Source organism: Balaenoptera musculus, chromosome 2 (assembly GCF_009873245.2).
Source record: "Balaenoptera musculus isolate JJ_BM4_2016_0621 chromosome 2, mBalMus1.pri.v3, whole genome shotgun sequence".
NCBI classification, from domain to species: domain Eukaryota; kingdom Metazoa; phylum Chordata; class Mammalia; order Artiodactyla; family Balaenopteridae; genus Balaenoptera; species Balaenoptera musculus.
The window spans coordinates 100,562,505-100,585,093 of NC_045786.1; the positions used below are offsets into that span (position 1 = coordinate 100,562,505).

The 22,589-nt window shown below is 38.7% G+C and overlaps 1 protein-coding gene across 1 annotated transcript; it reads right to left on the minus strand.

Moving 5' to 3' along the window:
- Window positions 1–67: 67 nt before the first annotated feature.
- Window positions 68–4,245, minus strand: LOC118891278 (olfactory receptor 4E1). Its single transcript, XM_036845066.1, is given in 3 exon segments — window positions 68–867; window positions 870–1,614; window positions 4,113–4,245. Coding segments are annotated over 2 exon segments (933 nt in total). The 5' UTR covers window positions 1,603–1,614; window positions 4,113–4,245; the 3' UTR covers window positions 68–667.
- Window positions 4,246–22,589: the final 18,344 nt, after the last annotated feature.

A 22,589-nucleotide genomic window follows, 5' to 3' on the forward strand; every position in this document is an offset into this window, starting at 1 on the left:
GTTTCCCCTGCATTGGCAGGCAGATTCTCAACCACTGCACCACCAGGGAAGCCCCATTTCATTGTTTTTATGGAAGATTTTTTCCTGGACACTTGAGGATATCAGTAACTTCAGTGGTTCAAAGTCTTCTTTCTACATCACTGAAGTCATATGCAAAGTTACTTTGCCTGCCTTACCAGTGTTTGCTAAGCTATTTAGACATGCATCTGAGTGAATGATGTTGGCAAGCACTACCCAGAAATCTGAATGTTTGTTTAGGCCTTGGGTATCACCCTAAGACAAAAGCAGGGAGAGGAAGCATGATGTAATTGAAAATAACATGAGTTTGTGTTGATACATTTGGCTTAACATCCTGCCTTCATCATTTCCTAGCTGGGTGACCTGGGGCATGCTATTTGCTCTCTTTCAGCTTTGGCTTCTTCATGTGTAAACAAGCATAATACTTACCTCACAGGGTTGTTGTGAGAATTAAGTAATTGCACAGTGCCTAGAACAATTTTCAGCCTGTGGAAGATATTAAAAATCATAATTATTGCCATGATTGTCAGATATTGGATTAGAAGATAGTTTTATAAGTCATATAGTTTGATAAATGTGGTTTGTAACTTATCTTTGCAAGGCATTTCTTTGATTTGGAGCACCAAGCACCTTAAGGGCTTAGACATTTTCATTTTTTTTCTCCTCCCGCCACCCTCCCCATTAACTTGTTCAAGGTGTTCTTCATGTCTTCATTCCTAAGGGTGTAGATGATAGGGTTCAGCAGGGGTGTGATAGCGGTGAAAAACACAGACACCACCTTGTTCTCTGGGAGGCTGGTGGATGGATGGGAATAGATGAAGATGCAGTGTCCCAGAAACCGTGTGACACGGTGAGGTGGGCTGCACAGGTGGACAGGGCCTTCCGCCTGCCTTCTGAGATCTGCTGCCTCAGACTCACCAGGATGACTGCACAGGACACCACAAGGACCACAAAACAGACCACGGAGATCAGCCCACTGCTGGAGACGATGAGAATCTCAGTGACGTGGGTATCAGTGTAGGCCAGTTTGATCACCTGAGGTACATCACAGAAAAAGTTGTCAATCTCATCAGGACCACAGTAGGGCAGCTTGATGGTGAGGAAGGTCAGGGCCCCCATCCAGAGGGCCACAGCCAGCAGCACACATACTTTCCAGTTCATCACTATCATGTACTGCAGGGGTTTGCAAATGGCCACATACCGATCATAAGCCATGACAGTGAGGAGAAAGATCTCTGAGCAGGCAAAGAGGTGCAGGAAGAACATCTGAGTTGCACAGGCATCAAAGGAGATGAGTTTCTCCTCTGACCAGGTGCGTATCAGCATCCTGGGGACAGTGACAGTGGAGTGGCAGACATCGATAAAGGACAGGTTGCTGAGAAAGAAATACATGGGTGTATGGAGCTGATGGTCATAGATAATAGTTATGACAATGAGGATGTTGCCAATCATTGTCAGGACATAGAAAATGAGGAACGTGGCAAATGCAGCCATCTGCACATTCTGATTTACAGTTAAACCTCTAAGCTGAAAATATGGCACTAAATTTGTTTGATTGAGCAGGATGGCCTCTTCCATTCTCATTGTTGGACACACCTGTCAAGAATTAGAAAAAAACACTTAATATCTGCATCAATCACTTGGTCACTTAATTTCTTCTGTGTTTATGACTTTTCTCTCCATCTAGAATTTCTAGTGAAATACTTCATTTTAAAATCCCCATTAAGCATCTTAAATCATGCTGGACACACAGCAGTTGTTAAATACACACTTTTAGAATAATAGGATAGAGAAAATTGATTCACTAAGAAAGGTAAAACAATCTTGGATAAGGAGAAATCAAATAAGTTATTTCTCCCTTACTGTAGTAAAATATCAGTGCTTAACCTCAGGTTATAGATTTTTATAGGAGAAGAAATTAAGGTTCTTCTTATTCCCCAATAAGTAATTTTTCCAAGGTTACAGAATTTCTGGACTTGAACACAGTCTTCTTTATTGTCCTGTTGACTGCATTTTCACTAACTCAAACCCTTGCTTCCCTGTTTGCTCTGCCATGATACCCTGAGACTATAATTTCAATGATCTAGTTATCAGAAGGCAGAAGATTTTCACCAAGCTTCTGGCAATGTGGCTGTAGTGTTTTTTGAACAGTTCTTTAGAAGAGGCTGGATAAAACCCAGGAAAACTTAGAAAATCTGTAGCGGGTAAAGGGAGACTTGCTTCTCTTCCACCTTTGAGTTGAGGACAGACTTGCTCATTCTTAAACTGGAGGTCAAGGTCCAGGCCTAATAGCGTCACTGTCTTGACTAGATTATCCTCAGTTCTTTCTAAAGTCCAACTCTGTTGTCTGACTTACTGGACCATAGTAAAACAAAAGTAGTTGCTTTTTTAAAAATTAGCTTACCTTTGACCCAAGTATCACTAATTTTTATAAGAAACGTATATATTATATAGAGTCCCAAGATCCTAGCTCTTAAGGGAAGTTTACCTAATCTATTTTTTTTTTTTTTAATAAATAGGGAAAACAAGGCACAGAGAGGTAAAGCAACTGGCTCAAGTTCATAGAGAACTGGAGAATTGGAGTAATAACTGGGTCTAGAGCTTGGGCCTCTTGACTTCTGGTCCAGTCTTTCTCTACCACCCCTCTGACCTGAATTTTTGTGGTGACTGGCATAACTGAAGTATTAAGTAAAATGTGTCTCAGTGACCTCTCTCTTCCTCTCCTAGGTGTCCTGGGCTGGCTTGGGTGGGCATCTGTGGGGAGCCTCTCTTCTCTAGCTTGCCTTTTACGTGCCACTGCCTCGATGTACAGCCTTCCAGGGGTGGCCCACCCAAGCAAGCTGTCCTCTTGGTTTCTTGGGCACTATCATCCTACGTTACCTTCTTCCCATCACTGATGACTACAGGTTCTTTATTTTCTCCCTCAAGATTAGGCTTTCTGCCAGACAAATGAATCAACTCCACACTGGTTATGAAAAAAGGATAGAGAAAACTTTTCTCTTCTGCTCCATCACCCTTTCTTCTCAAGTATTTTCTATGCCTCATTATACTGTTCTTCTGCAGACAATGGCTTTTTTGTTGTTTATATCAGAGGGAAGTCTAATGGCAGTGTCAAATCAGAGAACTAGCAAAGCAGATCTACGGCAAAGAAGGTATTTTGGGAGGGAGAGAAGTCTTTTAGTTATCATTTAAGTTAAACTCATGGTATCTAGTGCTTGGATTAATATTTATAGTAACATCATAATGTAGCTATGGATTGATTTTACTATTTAGAAATTCTTCTTAGGGTGTTCACTTAAAGTTTTTGCTCCAGAAAACTACTTTAAATGTTTGATGATTTACATCTGTTATCTTTGTAATTTATTAAGCTCTAAAAGGATGATTACAAAAGTGAAAGCTGAAGAACTAACCAAAAATGGAGCCAGGGCTTATTTTAAAATCAATATGAAAAATTTCACCTGCACAGATAGAAAAGCGTGTGCAGACTGGGCACTAGGTCTGAAACGAAGACTGTTCCCTCATCAGAGGATATGGATATGCATTTTTTTAAACTTTTAATTAAATTAATTAATTAATTTATTTATTTATGGCTGTGTTGGGTCTTCGTTTCTGTGCGAGGGCTTTCTCTAGTTGCAGCGAACAGGGGCCACTCTTCATCGCGGTGCGCGAGCCTCTCACTATCGCGGCCTCTCTTGTTGCGGAGCACAGGCTCCAGACGCGCAGGCTCAGTAATTGTGGCTCACGGGCCCAGTTGCTCCGCGGCATGTGGGATCTTCCCAGACCAGGGCTCGAACCCGTGTCCCCTGCATTGGCAGGCAGACTCTCAACCACTGCGCCACCAGGGAAGCCTCCTGGATATACATTTCTAACTAAACTTTTTCCATCACAATAATATTTTTTCTATTTCTGTGGAGCCTCAGGAAAAAATGTTCTGAAAAATGGACATGTGTTCAACTGCAGTATAAATCTGGTGTCAGTTTATGTCAAAAATATGGTTCACACATCAAAAAATCTAGTGTCTACTGCATACATTTCAGAAAAACAGAAGAAAACAAGAGCAGAAACAATCAATCTAAAACGTCTATAAAACTCACCCTGGGTTGTTTCTGACGCTCTCAGCACCTCCGAAGAGACCTGAATTATCAGTCTGGTAGTTTGAATATCATGAGTATTATTTTCTGGTAGGAAGAACAATTTATCGAGATTGAGGAGGGTCGAGCTCGGCAGCGCGAGCCGCATGAACGAGAGAAACGTGCCCCGCGCGAGACGTCGCGCGCGCCCGGGACAGGGAGCCAATGAGAACACTGGGAGGGCTCGAGACCCGGCTCTGAGGGCGACGGCCGCGCGCCGGCTCGAAGGCGAGCGTCGCCGGGCGGGAGCGCGCGGAGCGGGGCGGGCGTGGAGTGTGCGGAGGCTGCGCGCTGCCTCTCAGAGGCCGGACGGCGCTGCGGAGAGGCGGCGTCGGCAGCGGTAACTGGAACCGCGTCGGGGGTGAGGCCCTGGGACGCCGTTGAGCTCTGCATCCAGAAACCCCAAGATGGAAGAAGAAAGGTCAGAGACATTGACTAACCTGGAAACAGGGACCTCTTTGGAACTTTGCTTTCATCCACAGTAGCTTTTAAAAGTATCGAGGGGAAGTGATTTCCTCGTCTTATTTTGCTTATTGGGAGGAACATGGCTTCAGGGATTTTATGTTTCCCTTTAGTTTTGCATGAACTCCATAGGAAAAGGAGCCCTTAAAGGGTTTGGGAGTAACAAGACGAGACTGAAGACAGACAGGCTTGTGCGCGCTCTCTGTTTTCCCTCCCCCTTCAAAGAAAAGGATTTACAGCGCAACCTTGTAACAGCTGCTGCCCAGCTTTAACCATCAAGAGAAAGTAAATAAAATTAAACCACCATTAAAAAAAAAAGAAATAATTTATTTTTAAGTTAGACAAATCAAATAACCCCATTTACCTTGATTTTTTCATAAGGAAGTTCAGAGCCCTCGAAGTTCCCTTGGGTCTTATTCACAGTTTTTGGTAATAATTCACAGCGGATATATTTGGTGGTATTTTACCAGAGGTACTTAAGCATTTCTGCAAAATCACACCTTTGTACATATGTTATTATACTGTTCAATATGTAGAGCATATAGCTCTGCACTAAGATTTTCTAGAATTGGTTCTCAGTAAACTGAGGATGTGGTGTAGGAATGATATCTGTTTTGCACTTTGTCAGGCTGTACTGATGGGTAGAAGGGATTAAAAGCCACTACCGATCACGTTTGCAGGCATGCTAGTTTACCAGGACACGTCTAACACAAAACTTGACCTAATTATTCAGAACCAGTGTAACTGAAGCATCCTGTTTCCTTTGCAGCACACTCTCTAACTGTAAATTTTGTCTTGCCAGTTTCAGATGGATTATCCCACCTTCAAGTACTGAAGGGAAATCTGTAGAGAAAGAAAGCAGCTGGGAAGGGCAGCTGCAGTGTTAGTGTTTGTCTACCTGACTTATATGGGCCTTTTGGGAACTTTTAAGCAATGACATCAGCTTGCCCTAGTCCCTAGTTAGAAAAAGTTAGTTATGTGGGAACCGAAGTTACAGGCTTTGCAATCGTCACTAAGGGCATTTAATGGGAAAGCGGGACTTCAACATATAAATCTTTAGGATGTGTTTATATGTGATTAAATGAACTACTATTTAGCGATTACTTACTATGTGCTAAGTATTAGGTGAGGGGTTTTCCTGTTTTCTTATCTAATCCATATAAAAACACATTGCTGAGGGATGGGCAATGGAGTTAAAAATTTAATCTGCTGTCTGCCAGCGAGGTCAAGTGTTTGGACTCTAGAGTCAGATTGCTTGAGTATAGATTCCAACATCCTAGGTTTGTAAATTTCGGCAAGTTATTTAACCTCTGGGCCTCATTTTTCTCATCCATTAAGCGTGAATAAAAATGGTAACTTTTTTAGAGCTCTTGAAATCTTTGCAAAACGTGTGGAGCTTAGTAAATGTGTTATTTACATTAATATAATTATGTAATATGCAATTCAAAGAAACAAATGCAAAAGCCACCACTAATTGCCAGTCAACTTTTTTTCCATCACATATTCATTACTTTAGATAACAATGAAAAATCAGAACCTCTTGCTCTAATTCCCATTTTACTTTCTCTGCTTAGATATAGGAGTTTGATAGTTTAAATTGGTAAAAGAAGAATCCAAAGGAGAGGGATGAAGGTTATTACACTTTGAATTTCAAGACTGAATAGTTTCGTGGGATGGTTAGGCTATCCAAACTAAAGTGTATGGAGCTAGAAGTAAGCTTTTAGCTGACTCTCCATGCAACAGTGTCTGGAAGACAGGATGGTAACAGAGGGAAAGTATCAGAAGTGACCAAAAATTCTTACTCCCAAGGACTTGTGGCTTTGGCTCCTTTTCCCCAGTTTTCTTGTTGGATTCATTATCACTGATCAGGGGCCAGACTTGACTATATTGGAAAACCTGGTCTTTCAGAACTTACAGATATTGCTACTTGGCTAACATGGGACTTGTACTGTCACACTGGCAATCAGGGTACACATTAGGAAGAGGGATATGCTGACCATACTAATTCTCTAAACATTTGGAATTGAGATACTTTATTACAGGCATAAGACACCAAGGGCAATATAGAAAATGATGTTCAATTGATTATAGGCCAATTACCATCACCACTGGCATTGGTAAAATGCAAGTTTGAGAAATTAATCTTTGAACAATTTCTATACATTCCCCCTTCCTCTTGTAACCCTCTCCCCTGGCCCACTACTTTCCTCTGACTGTACACAGACTGCCATATAGGTGACACTCAGGCTTCCCCTCCCTGGAAGTCCCTGATGCTCCAAAAATTGTGTGTTCCTCTTTCCTCCATAGCATAAATGAAAACAGTTGTTTAAACTTGCATAGCCCTTTAGCGTTTGAAAAACTCTTTCACCCTTACTGTTTTATTCGGTCTTCACAATACCTCTGCGAGGTAGGGAGCATTATAGAAAACTTGGTGTTAAGTGATTTTCACAGAGTTTACACGTCAGGTAAGCACCTGAACCAGGGCTTGAACTCAGGTAATCTGCTGCTGGATCCAGTACTTATTCTCTTAACTTCACTTGGATGCTGCCATTTATAGAAGAGCATAGCTTTTGATCTTAACCACCTATAGAAGATGCACACTTAAAAGTGTTGCTTGGGAGTTGCCTGGTGGCACAGTGGTTAAGAATCTGCCTGCCAATGCACGGGACACAGGTTCAAGTCCTGGTCCGGGTAGATCTCACATGCTGCGGAGCAACTAAGCCCGTGCACCACAACTACTGAGCCTGCGCTCTAGAGCCTGCGAGCCACAACTACTGAGCCCGTGCACCTAGAGCCTGTGCTCCGCAACAAGAGAAGCCACCGCAATGAGAAGCCCGCATACCGCCACGAAGAGTAGCCCCCGCTCGCCGCAACTAGGGAAAGCCTGCACGCAGCAACAAAGACCCAATGCAGCCAAAAATAAATAAATAAACAAATTAAAAAAAAAAGTGTTGCTTGTTCACTTATATGTCGAATTTGAAAAAAAACAAAAACAAAAAACCCAACCAACCAAAGGAAAAAAAAAACTCAAACAGAGAACAGATTGGTGGTTGCCATAAGGACGGGGTGGGGAGTGGGCAAAATGGGTGAAGAGGGTCAAAAGGTACAAACTTCCAGCTATAAAATAAATAAGTCATGGGGATATAATGTACAGCATGGTGACTATAGTTAATAATACTGTATTGCATATTTGAAAGTTGCCAAGAGAGTAGATCTTAAAAGTTCACCTCACAAGAAAAAAAAAAATTGTAACTATATATGGTGACGGATGTTAACTAGACTTATTGTGGTGATCATTTTGAATTATATACAAATATCAAATCATTACATTGTACACCTGAAACTAGTATAATCCTATATGTTAATTATGTCTCAATTAAAAAGTTGCTTATTAAATCATGTAGAATTTTTTCATAGGTGTAGGGAAGAGATAATTTTTTTTTTCACACACACACACTGTATTTTATTTTTACAAGACATAAATAGACTGACATGAAGCATTGTACATGGATGAACACAACAAAAGCAACAATGATTGCAATTACCAAACCTGAAACACACTCATACTATGTCATAATATTGACATTCAGTCCAGTAATCCTCCACTGTAACAGCTCCTTTACTTTGCAGTGAAAATTGATTTGTATATTCTTTGCCTCTGAGTCCTTGTGGGGATTTTTTTTTTTTTAAATTCAGACAGAAAGTCACAAAAATTGTACTCATCCTCATCAGTTCACTCAGTCCCATGTAATTAAATTTTTTTTTTCATCTTGATCTTTTGTTAGCACTTTTTTGAGTTCATCAGTTTTTCATTAGAGTTCTGAAAATGCTTATTCATTCAGTTCAGCAGTACAGTCAGTTACCAGAAACCTGTACTTGTCAGAGTCTTTTCCATGAATTTCTTGAAGATGAAACCCTTTTATAGGAACATATTTGCAAAATCATCAGAGTACACCCAGAACTGTCTGTAAATGACAAAAGACTTAAAAATGACCACAGTTAAAGATTTGATGAAAGTTCATAATAATGCAGTTGACAAGAAAATTAGTTATTTCTGAGATATACATTTTAAAGTAATAACTAGGATTATTACTTATAACATTATACCAGCACATATAAGATTTTTAGAAATTTCATGTAATGTCTGAAACATTTATATTAACATATTTCCATACATATTTCCATACAAATACAAGATTTTTAGAAATTTCATGTAATGTCTGAAACATTTATATTAACATATTTCCATACAAATAACCCAATGAAAGTTTAGTATTAGTTGTTTTGTTTGTTTGTTTTTTTATACTGCAGGTTCTTATTAGGCATCAATTTTGTACACATCAGTGTATACATGTCAATCCCAATCGCCCAATTCAGCACACCACCATCCCCACCCCACCGCAGTTTTCCCCCCTTGGTGTCCATATGTCCATTCTCTACATCTGTGTCTCCACTTCTGCCCTGCAAACCGGCTCATCGGTACCATTTTTCTAGGTTCCACATATATGCATTAATATACGATATTTGTTTTTCTCTTTCTGACTTACTTCACTCTGTATGACAGTCTCTAGATCCATCCACTTCTCAACAAATGACTCAATTTCGTTCCTTTTTATGGCTGAGTAATATTCCATTGTATATATGTACCACAACTTCTTTATCCATTCGTCTGTTGATGGGCATTTAGGTTGCTTGCATGACCTGGCTATTGTAAATAGTGCTGCAATGAACATTCGGGTGCATGTGTCTTTTTGAATTACAGTTTTCTCTGGGTATATGCCCAGTAGTGGGATTGCTGGGTCATATGGTAATTCTATTTTTAGTTTTTTAAGGAACCTCCATATTGTTCTCCATAGTGGCTGTATCAATTTACATTCCCACCAACAGTGCAAGAGGGTTCCCTTTTCTCCACACCCTCTCCAGCATTTGTTGTTTGTAGATTTTCTGATGATGCCCATTCTAACAGGAGTGAGGTGATACCTCATTGTAGTTTTGATTTGCATTTCTCTAATAATTAGTGATGTTGAGCATCTTTTCATGTGCTTCGTGGCCGTCTGTATGTCTTCTTTGGAGACATGTCTATTTAGGTCTTCTGCCCATTTTTTGGATTGGGGTGTTTGTTTCTTTAATATTGAGCTGAATGAGCTGTTTATATATTTTGGAGATTAATCCTTTGTCCGTTGATTCGTTTGCAAATATTTTCTCCCATTCTGAGGGTTGTCTTTTCGTCTTGTTTATGGATTCCTTTGCTGTGCAAAAGCTTTGAAGTTTCATTAGGTCCCATTTGTTTATTTTTGTTTTTATTTCCATTACTGTAGGAGGTGGATCAAAAAAGATCTTGCTGTGATTTATGTCAAAGAGTGTTCTTCCTATGTCTTCCTCTAAGAGTTTTATAGTGTCCAGTCTTATATTTAGGTCTCTAATCCATTTTGAGTTTATTTTTGTGTATGGTGTTAGGGAGTATTCTAATTTCATTCTTTTACATGTAGCTGTCCAGTTTTCCCAGCACCACTTATTGAAGAGACTGTCTTTTCTCCATTGTATATCTTTGCCTCCTTTGTCATAGATTAGTTGACCATAGGTGCGTGGGTTAATCTCTGGGCTTTCTATCTTGTTCCATTGATCTATGTTTCTGTTTTTGTGCCAGTACCATATTGTTTTGATTACTGTAGCTTTGTAGTATAGTCTGAAGTCAGGGAGTCTGATTCCTCCAGCTCCATTTTTTTCCCTCAAGACTGCTTTGGCTATTCGGGGTCTTTTGTGACTCCATACAAATTTTAAGATGATTTGTTCTAGCTCTGTAAAAAATGCCATTGGTAATTTGATAGGGATTGCATTGAATCTGTAGATTGCTTTGGGTAGTATACTCATTTTCACAATGTTGAATCTTCCAATCCAAGAACATGGTATATCTCTCCATCTGTTGGTATCATCTTTAATTTCTTTCATCAGTGTCTTATAGTTTTCTGCATACAGGTCTTTTGTCTCCCTAGGTAGGTTTATTCCTAGGTATTTTATTCTTTTTGTTGCAATGGTAAATGGGAGTGTTTCCATAATTTCTCTTTCAGATTTTTCATCATTAGTGTATAGGAATGCAAGAGATTTCTGTGCATTAATTTTGTATCCTGCAACTTTACCATATTCATTAATTAGCTCTAGCAGTTTTCTGGTGGCAGTTTTAGGATTCTCTATGTATAATATCATGTCATCCGCAAACAGTGACAGTTTTACTTCTTCTTTTCCAATTTGTATTCCTTTTATTTCTTTTTCTTCTCTGATTGCCATGGCTAGGACTTCCAGAACTATGTTGAATAATAGTGGTGAGAGTGGACATCCTTGTCTCGTTCCTGATCTTAGAGGAAATGCTTTCAGTTTTTCACCATTGAGAATGATGTTTGCTGTGGGTTTGTCATATATGGCCTTTATTATGTTGAGGTAGGTTCCCTCTATGCCCACTTTCTGGAGAGTTTTTATCAGAAATGGGTGTTGAATTTTGTCAAAAGCTTTTTCTGCATCTATTGAGATGATCATATGGTTTTTATTCTTCAATTTGTTAATATGGTGTATCACATTGATTGATTTGCGTATATTGAAGAATCCTTGCATCCCTGGGATAAATCCCACTTGATCGTGGTGTATGATCCTTTTAATGTGTTGTTGGATTCTGTTTGCTAGTATTTTGTTGAGGATTTTTGCATCTATATTCATCAGTGATATTGGTCTGTAATTTTCTTTTTTTGTAGTGTCTTTGTCTGGTTTTGGTATCAGGGTGATGGTGGCCTCATAGAATGAGTTTGGGAGTGTTCCTTCCTCTGCAATTTTTTGGAAGAGTTTGAGAAGGATAGGTGTTAGCTCTTCTCTAAATGTTTGATAGAATTCACCTGTGAAGCCATCTGGTCCTGGACTTTTGTTTGTTGGAAGATTTTTAATCACAGTTTCAATTTCATTACTTGTGATTGGTCTGTTCATATTTTCTGTTTCTTCCTGGTTCAGTCTTGGAAGGTTATACTTTGCTAAGAATTCGTCCATTTCTTCCAGGTTGTCCATTTTATTGGCATAGAGTCGCTTGTAGTAGTCTTTTAGGATGCTCTGTATTTCTGCGGTGTCTGTTGTAACTTCTTTTTCATTTCTAATTTTACTGATTTGAGTCCTCTCCCTCTTTTTCTTGATGAGTCTGGCTAATGGTTTATCAATTTTGTTTATCTTCTCAAAGAACCAGCTTTTAGTTTTATTGATCTTTGCTATTGTTTTCTTTATTTCTATTTTTTAGTATTCTTTGATCTTACTGATTCTTTGGTAATCTTTGACTCTCTCCTTCTTTCTGTTCTATTCTCTCCATTCCAAAAGATCAGAATGATATGGTCACTTCTGAAAGGTCACTGACTCTGTACTAAAAGCAATAAATCAGCAGGCAATAACCTAGGGTATATACAATGTCATATTTAGTATAATATGAGATTAAAATGTCCATATGAGTAATGATTCCTATGAGAAATTTACAGTATAGTGAAGTAAGATGGCATTTATTTTAGAAATTTAAGGAAACCCCTTAAAAAAAACTTTGGCATCATATTGCCCAGTAAATGCAATAGGAAATAACAGCGTGATGTGACCTTCTGTCCCAGCCTTCACACCCCTCACAGCAGAAGGGAAGGGAACCAACAGAGCTTGCATTTGTTGGAGGGGAGAATGAGACCATCATTCTCCCCTCCAACAAACTGTGCAGGAATCAGACCCCCAAGGGGAAGCTACAATTAGATCTTGTTACCTACCCACCTCCCTCTCAAAAGAGACCAGCCAGTCTAATTTCATCAAGTCCTATCTGCTGTTCATCTCAGTCTTCTCATTTTTGAAACTTTTATTCACTTTTTATCTCCTTAAGGCTTGGTACTTTCCCTAATCAAGCTCTTACCGTTCTCTGACTCTTCACTATGACCTCTGGCTAGCATTTTGCACATGGAATCCCCAGCCTCTTTTCTGCACATTACCTTCACATTCTTGCTCTATGTGCCCGTCTCCTGCAGCCCTCTTAAATAGTATGGGTTTTTTTCTCCTATGTTAGGACTCAAGTTTTGGTAGGTGTCTTTAAAAAAAAAAAAAAATTAATTAATTAATTAATTCAACAGGTGCTGATTCAGATAATTTTTCTGTCCTTTGTAAAAAGTCATTCTTTGAAGAAAATTCTATCAGACTATTCCACTTGCAACCCTTTCTTATTGTAGTTTCAATTGTCCTCTCAGCCATTCCACCTCCTTCCTCTAAGACTTTGGCATTTGCCATCATCCACATAAATGATCCATACAATACTCTTGTCTCAGTTCTTTAATCTCTTCTCCAGATAAAGGAAAACTCACAACTGTATAGATGGTCTTGAAACAGGAGGGAAGGAGGCAGGGCACAACCTTTGAAAGAATGACATAGTCCGAGGACATGACATAAACTGATTAGAACCAAATGGGTCCAAGACGGTGGACAAGTTGACTTCCACTAGACCTTGAGCCTCAGTGTCCGCTCACATCAGCAAGCTAAATGACACACCCACAGGCGCCATGACAGTTCCAAGACCGACCATAAGGATCAAAAAGTGGGTGGTGGCCCAATTCCTGGAAATCCCGCCCCTTCCTAAAATAGCTGGACTACTCCTCCTACTCCTTAGCCTATGAAGTCACCCACTCCTATAAAAACTGACAACCCTATACCCTGGTGCCTTTCTCACCTTCTGAGAGATGGCCCACACTCTGTGAAGTGTGTTTCTCTCTAAATAAATCCACTTCTTACCTATCACTGTGTCTCACTGAATTCTTTCTGCAATGACACATCAAGAACCTGAGCTTCATTAAGTCCTGAAACCAGGTGTGTTATCTCAGTTGGAAGACTGTGGGTTTTGGCCGGGTTTGAGTCCCGGCCGAGTGGGCTCAAGTCCCAATCTGGGTTTTGGCCTGGTTCAAGTCCCAATCTGAGGTGTACGTTTTCAGCCTCACCTCCAATTTATGAGCACAACTTCAAATAGGCAATTGTACTACATTTTCCATAGCCAATTTACTTGTTTAACTCTCCATGGTAATTATTTTACATTGACCCAACTCAAATCTTGCTTATTATTTCAATGAGAAATAGAAGTAATCAGAAGAGAACTTTTACCCCATACCACTGTTAAATCCATCCACTATTTGCATCTGAACCTGTAAACTGCCCACACTTGTAATAGGTATCCTGCTCTCTCTAAGGCCAACCCCTCCATTTGTACCTAGGTTCCCATCCTTTCTTGCCTCTCAAGGACTTTATTCCTGTAATTCTCTGTCTCTACATCATCAGACTTTGTCACTGTTGAATCATTCCCATCAGCAATCAAGCATACTGTAATAATTCCGGTACTGAAAAATCCTTTCTTGATTCCACAGTTCTCTCCAATCACTACCTAATTTCTCTGTTCTTTTTAAGCAAAATTCCTCAAAAGAATTACCTATACTCATTGGCTCCATTTCATCTCCTACCATTTTTTAATTGAATCTACTCCAATCTGGCTTTATGTCTCAATCACTCCACTACAATTGTGTTTATCTAGGTCACCAGTGACATTCATACTGCTCAATTCAATGGATAGTTCTTGGTTCTTATCTCACTTAACCTTTCAACATCCTGTTTTTCCTTCTACCTTCCTTGGTTGCTCCTTTTAAATCTCCTTTCCTTTCCTGGCCTCTAAACACAATGCCCCAGGGCTCAGTCCTTGGACTTTTGCTTCTCTCTGATTATGCTTTCTAAGTGAACTCATTTGAGTTCATTGTTTTAATGCCATCTTTATGCTGATAGCTCATATTTTTATCTGTTTTTATTTTGCTCCATTATGGTACAGAGTGGCCACATCAGATATTGGTGTCTAGGAAATTGCTTATGTTTAACGGGAGACCACTATGGCCTAATTATGAGTGCTGGACTAGCTCCTAGTCACACCAAGTCCTATCTGATCATACCAGGCCATTTTCTAGCTGTCAGGAACTGCTTTTCTCTTTTAGGGTCCTCCCTTTTGGCTGAGAGCAGACAAAGTCAGGGCACAAAACATTAAATCTGTGATATCCATATTGCCATCATTGTCAAAATTTTGTTCATCAGGAAGTTGTCCAGAGACTGTTTTCTGTAGTTGGACTAAGATTAACCTCTCCTGCTCTTTTTTGCATACTGAATAGTTGAATTTTTAAAAAAATTTAAAAAATTTTATTGAAGTATAGTTGATTTACACTGTTGTGTTAATTTCTTCTGTACAGTAGTACTTGAATTTTTGAACATGACAGTGCATTTGCAGTAGCATATAAGAATACAGACGGTACACACTGGTTAATGGCAGCACAGGCAATTAACAAAATGATTATTCTTGTAATAAATCCTGAGGACAGGGGCTTAGATGATTAAATTCAGGCAATAACGACATAACCAAATGACCAGTTGGTCTTTTCTAGAGAACCAGTGGCTTTTTTTTAGCCTAGTCATAAACTGTTTTACTTGACCACCTATTATTTATATAGACGCATAAGAAGTATTTGCTGTAGCATGAAGTTACCTCTGTCTAGCTAAGAGGAAATTGAGTTATGTGCTTATCCATGAAGACTCTGGCTAATGAATGTAAATTGAAACTGGGATTCCAGAGCATAAGTTGTGTTTTCATAAATGGTATTGACTTAGTGGGGCACAGACTCTATTGGGAATATAACCTTTATTCAACTCAACAAGAGTGAGACAATCATTGGTCTCATCTTAAGGTAAGTAGACTTTTTAAAGTGGAGTTAAACAATTCCTGCAAAGTTGAGGGTCTCAGTTTTATAATATTCAGAACAAACTGAGTACTATATCAAAGATAGCCCCAATATTAGTTTCCATTTCTTTTTTTTTTTTTAATTTATTTATTTATTTTTGGCTGTGTTGGGTCTTCGTTGCTGTGCGTGGGCTTTTCTCTAGCTGCGGTGAGTGGGGGCTATTCTTCGTTGCGGTGCGCAGGCTTCTCATTGTGGTGGCTTCTCTTGTTGCAGAGCATGGGCTCTAGGCGCGCAGGCTTCAGTAGTTGTGGCGCGCAGGCTTCAGTAGTTGTGGCGCGCAGGCTCAGTAGTTGTGATGCACGGGCTTAGTTGCTCCGCGGCATGTGGGATCTTCCCGGACCAGGGCTCGAACTCGTGTCCCCTGCATTGGCAGGTGGATTCTTAGCCACTGCACCACCAGGGAAGCCCTAGTTTCCATTTCTGATCGATGCGTTTTGTTGTTAGGATTACATGACTCCAGAAGAAGATTTTGTTGTCAAAATCCAATTTTTACAAGACTAAAACTTGAGATTAGTTATGTGAGAAAAACTTAAGTACCAGAGCAGATATGTAGAAGGAAATTTACTTTCTGAAGTATTTAAAGGAACAGCTATTATATTTTTGTCAGTAATATTAGGTGAGGGATTACAAATCTGGCAATCAGTTGAATCTATGATTTTGGTCTGAGAAAGACACACCAGAGAATGTTGTGTTTCCCCTAATTGGTAGAAGACCATCGACATTATGAAGATAGAGAGATCACATTGATAAACCTTTTAGTCAGGTAATAGAAGGGGTTAGAATACAATAATAAAAAAGATTAGTGATAGATCAAAGGGAAAAAAAAGGGTGAAGAGTCAGAAAATTAATCTTACTTTGTTTTCTTTGGTAGAAACTGTTTTCTTCAGCAGTTAGTACCTGTTCCCTAGTTTTGGGAAGAAGCCATTCACTTCTGCAGTCATCGGTTTCTGGAGAATTTATAAAACTCCTCAATTTGAGGTCTTCCAATTGAATGGATTTTCAGGGTCATGAGAACTGATGTGTCTTTTTTAGTCAGGAATCATGACTCCAAGGTTCAACACCTTGAGGTTTTATTGTTGTGTCAGTTAACAGTCTTTGCCAAGGGTCTCTTCACTGAGACTCCAGGACAATTTTCTCTGCTGTCTTTTCCAGAAGACTAAATCTCCAGATTGCAGATTATGCAATGGGTGTTTTGGAAATGCAGCTCGAACTTGTTGATGATAAAGCTGGAGGTATTCACATGAATGTTTTGTGATATTTAGTCATATGAACCTGTAATAGTGTAAAATCTAGGTGTAGAAGTAAGATTTTTCAAATGAATGGAGTAGCCTATTATTAGCTCATAAGAAGTTTACCTATGGGTCTCAGAATAGATCTCATTGTTTGCAGAGGAGCATTTTTTAGGGGGGGTTATCTTTGAAAAATCCTGGAGAATAAGATACATGTGAGAAGATTAAAATTGGGAAAATATCTCAAAATTCAAAAAAGTTTTAACCAGGAAGTCACAAATAATTAGCTTGATATCAATCTTTTCTGTGTTTCTATAATGGATACACTGGATGAGGATTTGTGATTATTTATCAAATAAAGTAGTGACTGCTGGCCAAGGAGACAATAAAACTGAAAAGGAGGATGTATGTTTGGAGTCAGGATTCATGCTGGAACTGAGTTCAAATCATGTATTTTGTTAGTTACAGCTTTTTCACAATAACAGTCTGGAACAGTGGCTCTCAAATTTTAGCATGCATTTGAATTACCTGGAGGACTTGTTAAAACACAAAGTTCTGATTCAGCACATCTAAGGTGGGGCCTGAGAATGTGTATGTATAACAAGTTCCCAAGTAATGCTCCTGCTAGTCTGGGGACCACACTTTAAGAATTACTGGTTTAGAAAAATTTTGTTAGAATGTAAAATTAGAGTCTCAACTTTCCCATAGCTATCTGAAAATTTTTTTGGAAGGTGTTTTGTTATAGTTGGCCTTAATTCTAGTGGAAAATGTACACGGTCCTAGACAATTTGTATGTCATAAATTAATCTCTCGTATTCCAGAGAGAGAGAGAAATTTTACTGCTCTTTCCCCATCAGTTTACTTCTGCCATATTCACAAATTCTGAAATTCTGCCAGAGGAAAACCAGGATTTTCCAGGATGAACGACCTTCCAGGATGAAGGACCTGGAAATTAGACAATGTAAAAATGATTTCCTACGAAGTTGCGAAGAGTTAGTTATAAAAAACATTTTGAAGTTTCTCCTATGAAGGGGGGATTAGACAAAGGGTTACAAGCTCAGATGTGTCAGGGGCCAGGCAGGTAATATAAATGAATCAAGAGCAGGGACTGTCACTAACCAGAGAGTAAATGCATCTTCTAAAATGAGTGGCTACTATTTAGAAAAAATTAACTGTTGCTATGTGGGTATGTAGGCCCATTACTGTTAGATTAAAAGGAAGTGGAAATCTTGAGTTGCTTGAAAAATAGCCCAATTTAAAAATATTGCTAACTGAATAAAAACTTTTAAAATCCATTATATGGGACAAGCAATATACATCTGCAGTCTCAGTTTGGCCCTTGGTCCTATAACTTGCTACCTTGGGTTTATTCAGTAGTAACAACAGAAGGGAGACATAGGACGGAGACTATAGCTAAATGTTAAAATAAAAACTAGTGCTGTAATTGGAGTGGCTTTAGAGTTAAATGCATCTGGGTCCAAGCCTTGACTCCACCATTTGCTATCAGTGTGACCTTGAGCAAATTACTTAATGTCTTTCAGCTTTAGTTTCCTCATCTGCAAACTGGGTGTAATAATAATGCCCCTATCATGGAGCTGTAGTTAGGATCAATAGTTAATGCATGTAAAATCTTGACACATATTAAGCATATATTAATCATTCAACAAACATTAGGTTTGAAAAGTTAGAAATGGAAGATGCAGAATAAAGACTTATCTGTCCATTAACTTTCTCTCTGAAATCAACTGAGTAAAATAAGGAAAATGAGAAAAAGGAAGGGGGAAAATTTCATCTGTTTTAATTAAAAAGGGAACACTTAAAATACAAAAATATACTAAGAAGAGCTAATCAGTGCATTTGAAATTGGATCAGGGTAAGGGAGGATGCCAGGAAAATATAACTGCATTACAGAGTTTGAGCAGAGTCAGCAGGGCATAGATTTCTCCATAGGGGCCACTGATTGGCTGCTCTTTTGGAACTAATTAAGAATAAGAGTCTTTCTAGCCTACTTGGCATCACAATGTAGCAGAAGAGGCAGGGTTGAATGAGGAAATTTTAAACACTATCTCTGAAACAATGCTGCCTGTGGAGGAGAATCTGAGCAGGGCAAGCAACTCTAAAGCTATTTACCTTTTTTAACTAACAAGAAGGGAAGGTCAAATCAACTTGCAATTTAACAGACACGAAATATATACTATCCATGGCTTTACTGTGAGAACAAACAAGCCTTCCTGGCATAGAACATTCTTCGGAAGCTTTTCCCACACTTTCTTCTCAAAAATAGCTTGACTAAGAAGAAATCGCCTAATTTAAGGAGAAATATTATTTAAAAAGGAATCAAGACAGGCTTTATATTAAAACACTACAATCTGAAAATGAAATTAAGAAAATTATTTCATTCTTAATAGCATAAAAATACTTGGTTAAATATTAACCAAGGAGGTAGAAGACATGTACACTGAAAACTACAAAACATTGCTGAACGGAATTAAAGTTTTCAATAAGTGTAAAGACATCTTGTGTTCATGGATTGGAAGACTTAATATTGTTAAGATGGCAATACTACTCAAAATGGTTGACAAACTCAATGAAATCTCTATCTAGAAATGAAAAAGTGGATCCTAAAATTCATATGGAATTGTAAGGAACCCAAAATGACCAAAATAATCTTGAAAAGAAAAATGAATTTGGAAGACTCACACTATCAGATTTCAACCCTTATTACAAAGCCAGAGTAATCAAACAGTGGGGTAATGGCATAAGAATAAACATGTAGGTCAATGGGATAGAATTGAGGGTCCAGACATTAGGCCATACATCTATAGTTAACTGATTTTCAGCAAAGGTACCAGAACCTTTCAATGAGGGAAACAATAGTCTCTTTTGACAAATGATACTGGGACAACTAGATATATGTATACAAAAGAATGAAGTCAGATCCTTACCTCATACCACATATAAAAATTAACTCAAAATAAATCAAAGACCTAAATGGAAAAGCTAAAACTATAACACTCTTAGAAGAAAACATAGGAGTAAATCTTCATAATCTTGGATTTGGCAATGGATTCTTAGAAGTGACACCAAAAGCACAAGAAAAAAAGAAAAAATAGATACATTGGACTTCTTCAAAATTAAAATTTTTTGTGTTTCAAAGGACACCATCAATAATGAAAAGACAACCTACAAAATGGGAGAAGTATTTGCAAGTCATATATCTGATATGGGATTTGTATCTAGAGTGTATAAAGAGCTCTTAGAACTCAACAATGAAAAGACAAGTAATCCAATTAAAATTAGGCAAAGGATCTGAATAGACATTTCTATAAAGAAGATATACAAATGGCCAATAAGCACATGAAATGATGCCCATCAAGTTTAGTCATCAGGGAAATGCATATCAAAACCACAAGGTAACACTTCATACCTACTAGGATGGCAATAATAAAAAAGACAGACAACTGGTATTGGTGAAGGTGTGGCGAAATTGGAACTCCTATACATTACTGGAGGGAATACAAAATAGTGCAGGTTTAAGAACCTCATCTTCAATTTGTAATAAAAGTTTTTAACTTGTTTTTTTTTTAAACTCAATTGTGATAATGTGATTTATAATAGAAATATATAGTTGGTTTTCATCTCCATTTCTGGCGTAAAGCTCCTAAATCCCTTGGAATTAGTGATTTAATTAGAAGTGATGAGAGTGATAATGATGCCTTTTGTTATGTTAATAAGGTGACTTTTGGACTCCACCTAAGAAAGAGAGCTAGTTGCCAGGGGAACCAGCCACTTGATTAGAGAGTTGGAACTTTCAGTTCCACCTCCCCTGACTCCCCCGGGGAGGGTAATCCCAGTAGCCATATTAGTTTTTCTACTAAATGAATCTGTGTCCACTGTCTTTGATTCCTCCATCCTAATTTTACAGCCGTATTGGAACTTTGTATTTTATTTGGAAACTTTTTTTTCTGGGGAAACTTTTTTTATTTATATATAAATAAAAAGTCACTGTTGGATCTTAATGATCATCTTATTATTATTAAGGAATCTCCCAGTAAAAAAAGAAAAAAAATATTAGGGAAGAAACGAATTTCTCCTGACCTGGGAGACTATTTAAAAAAGACAGAAAAGGAAATGAATAAAGCAACCATCTTAGGATGAGGAAAAGAAATATTTCACTCTATGGAAGTGTATTTTAAATAATCACTCATCTGAATGGAGAACATCTTTTGTTAATCAGAAGGCTTTCCAGGAAGGTGGTTATTTCCTCTGTATAGACTTCATACCCCTATGGAAATTGAATAAGGAAGAGGAATTTGAACAAAAGCAAAGGGCAAAAACTCTCTTCAGGATGTGAGAAGCTATGAAGACTGTCTCAGAGGCTGCTTGGGGATATTATTTTCCATCAGTTCCCATGTTGCCCACTAGGTGGTGGTGGTGCACATAAAAACTCTACTGTATAAACCATGAATTGCCATAAACCTTGTTTACTCTTCTTTTTCAAACAAAATCCCAAGAAAATCTGTATAAAAGCCTCAGGTAGAAGTATGAAGCCCTCAATAATAGCAGAGGGGACAGTCTCAGGCTATAAGATGAGGATAGGTACCATCCAAAAGAGATCATCTCCAAATGCAATATTGGCTCTTCCTTGACCCAGTTTCTTTTGGTTACAGAAAAATACAAGGGAGATTTTCTTTCTATACTTATTCCAGAGCTCACCTTGGATGAAAGGAGTCAAATTTTGATGAATATCATAATTTACATTGTAATTTTTGTGCCTTAAAAAAATCCATTGCTCATCTACCACAATTACTATGATTTCATGATCATTATTTTTAACATGTTATCATATCATTATAGCACATGTGATAAGTTCAGCATACCTTTTGTGTGAATCTATCACTTTAGTTTGAATGATGAAGCAGTCTCCCAACCATTGTGAGACTCCTTCTGACACCACTGATGAAGGAAGAAAGCTCTTAAATGATTAATTCATTCTTAAATGCACAACTGTGGTGACCTCTGAAAGGACACATTCCTTTTAAAGACTACCTTCTCAAAACAAAGTCATTATTATGTAGCCTCAGAACTGTAATCACTCTCCTTCAGTTCACAGATTCTGGCTGATGATGTCATGACACAGAAGAAAATGCAAAACAGGCAGCCTTAAATCAGCTTCCTGGTGAGCGTCACACTTGTGGCTGAGGCTTGAGACCAGCTGCATTTTGGCCATGGCTTTGCAGAGTGGTCTGGAAGCACTGTGGCTGGAGCTCCTCCTCATCTCTCTCTGGAAGGGTGAGTAGGCTCCTTCATCATCTGGTCTTGGAAAAGTGTATACCCTTGTTTTAAAACTTGGACTTGTTAAAAAACGGAAACAGCCAAATTCATTAATATCCACTGTACCTAAGGGGCAATCAGTAAACCAAATAGCAGTGTAAAAGTCACAACGTTCTTTTTTTATTTCCTGTAGTTGCAGAGAGCAAGGACCGAGTATTTCAGCCTTCCACTGTGGTCTCTTCGGAGGGTGCTCTGGCAGAAATCTCCTGTAATCACTCTATGTCCAATGCTTACGACTTCTTCTGGTACCTTCACGTCCCAGGATGTGCACCAAGACTCCTTGTTAAGGGCTCAAGGCCTTCTCAGCAGGCACGGTACAACATGACATGTGAGCGGTTCTCTTCATCACTGCTTATCCTCCAGGCGCAGATGGCAGATGCAGCCATTTACTACTGTGCTCTGGGGGACACAGAGGCAGGGAATCCCTGAAGAGCTGAACAGAAACAAGGAGAGATCACAGCCTTTGCAGGAGGTGGAAAAAAGATGAGCAATAACGGTTCACCCCAACACCCCCAATTCAGCATTCTCCAAGCTTTTCCATTTGGCACTATCAGAAAAAACATTTGAGTCCAGACACACTATATATTAGTAAAGGTACATAGGGAAAT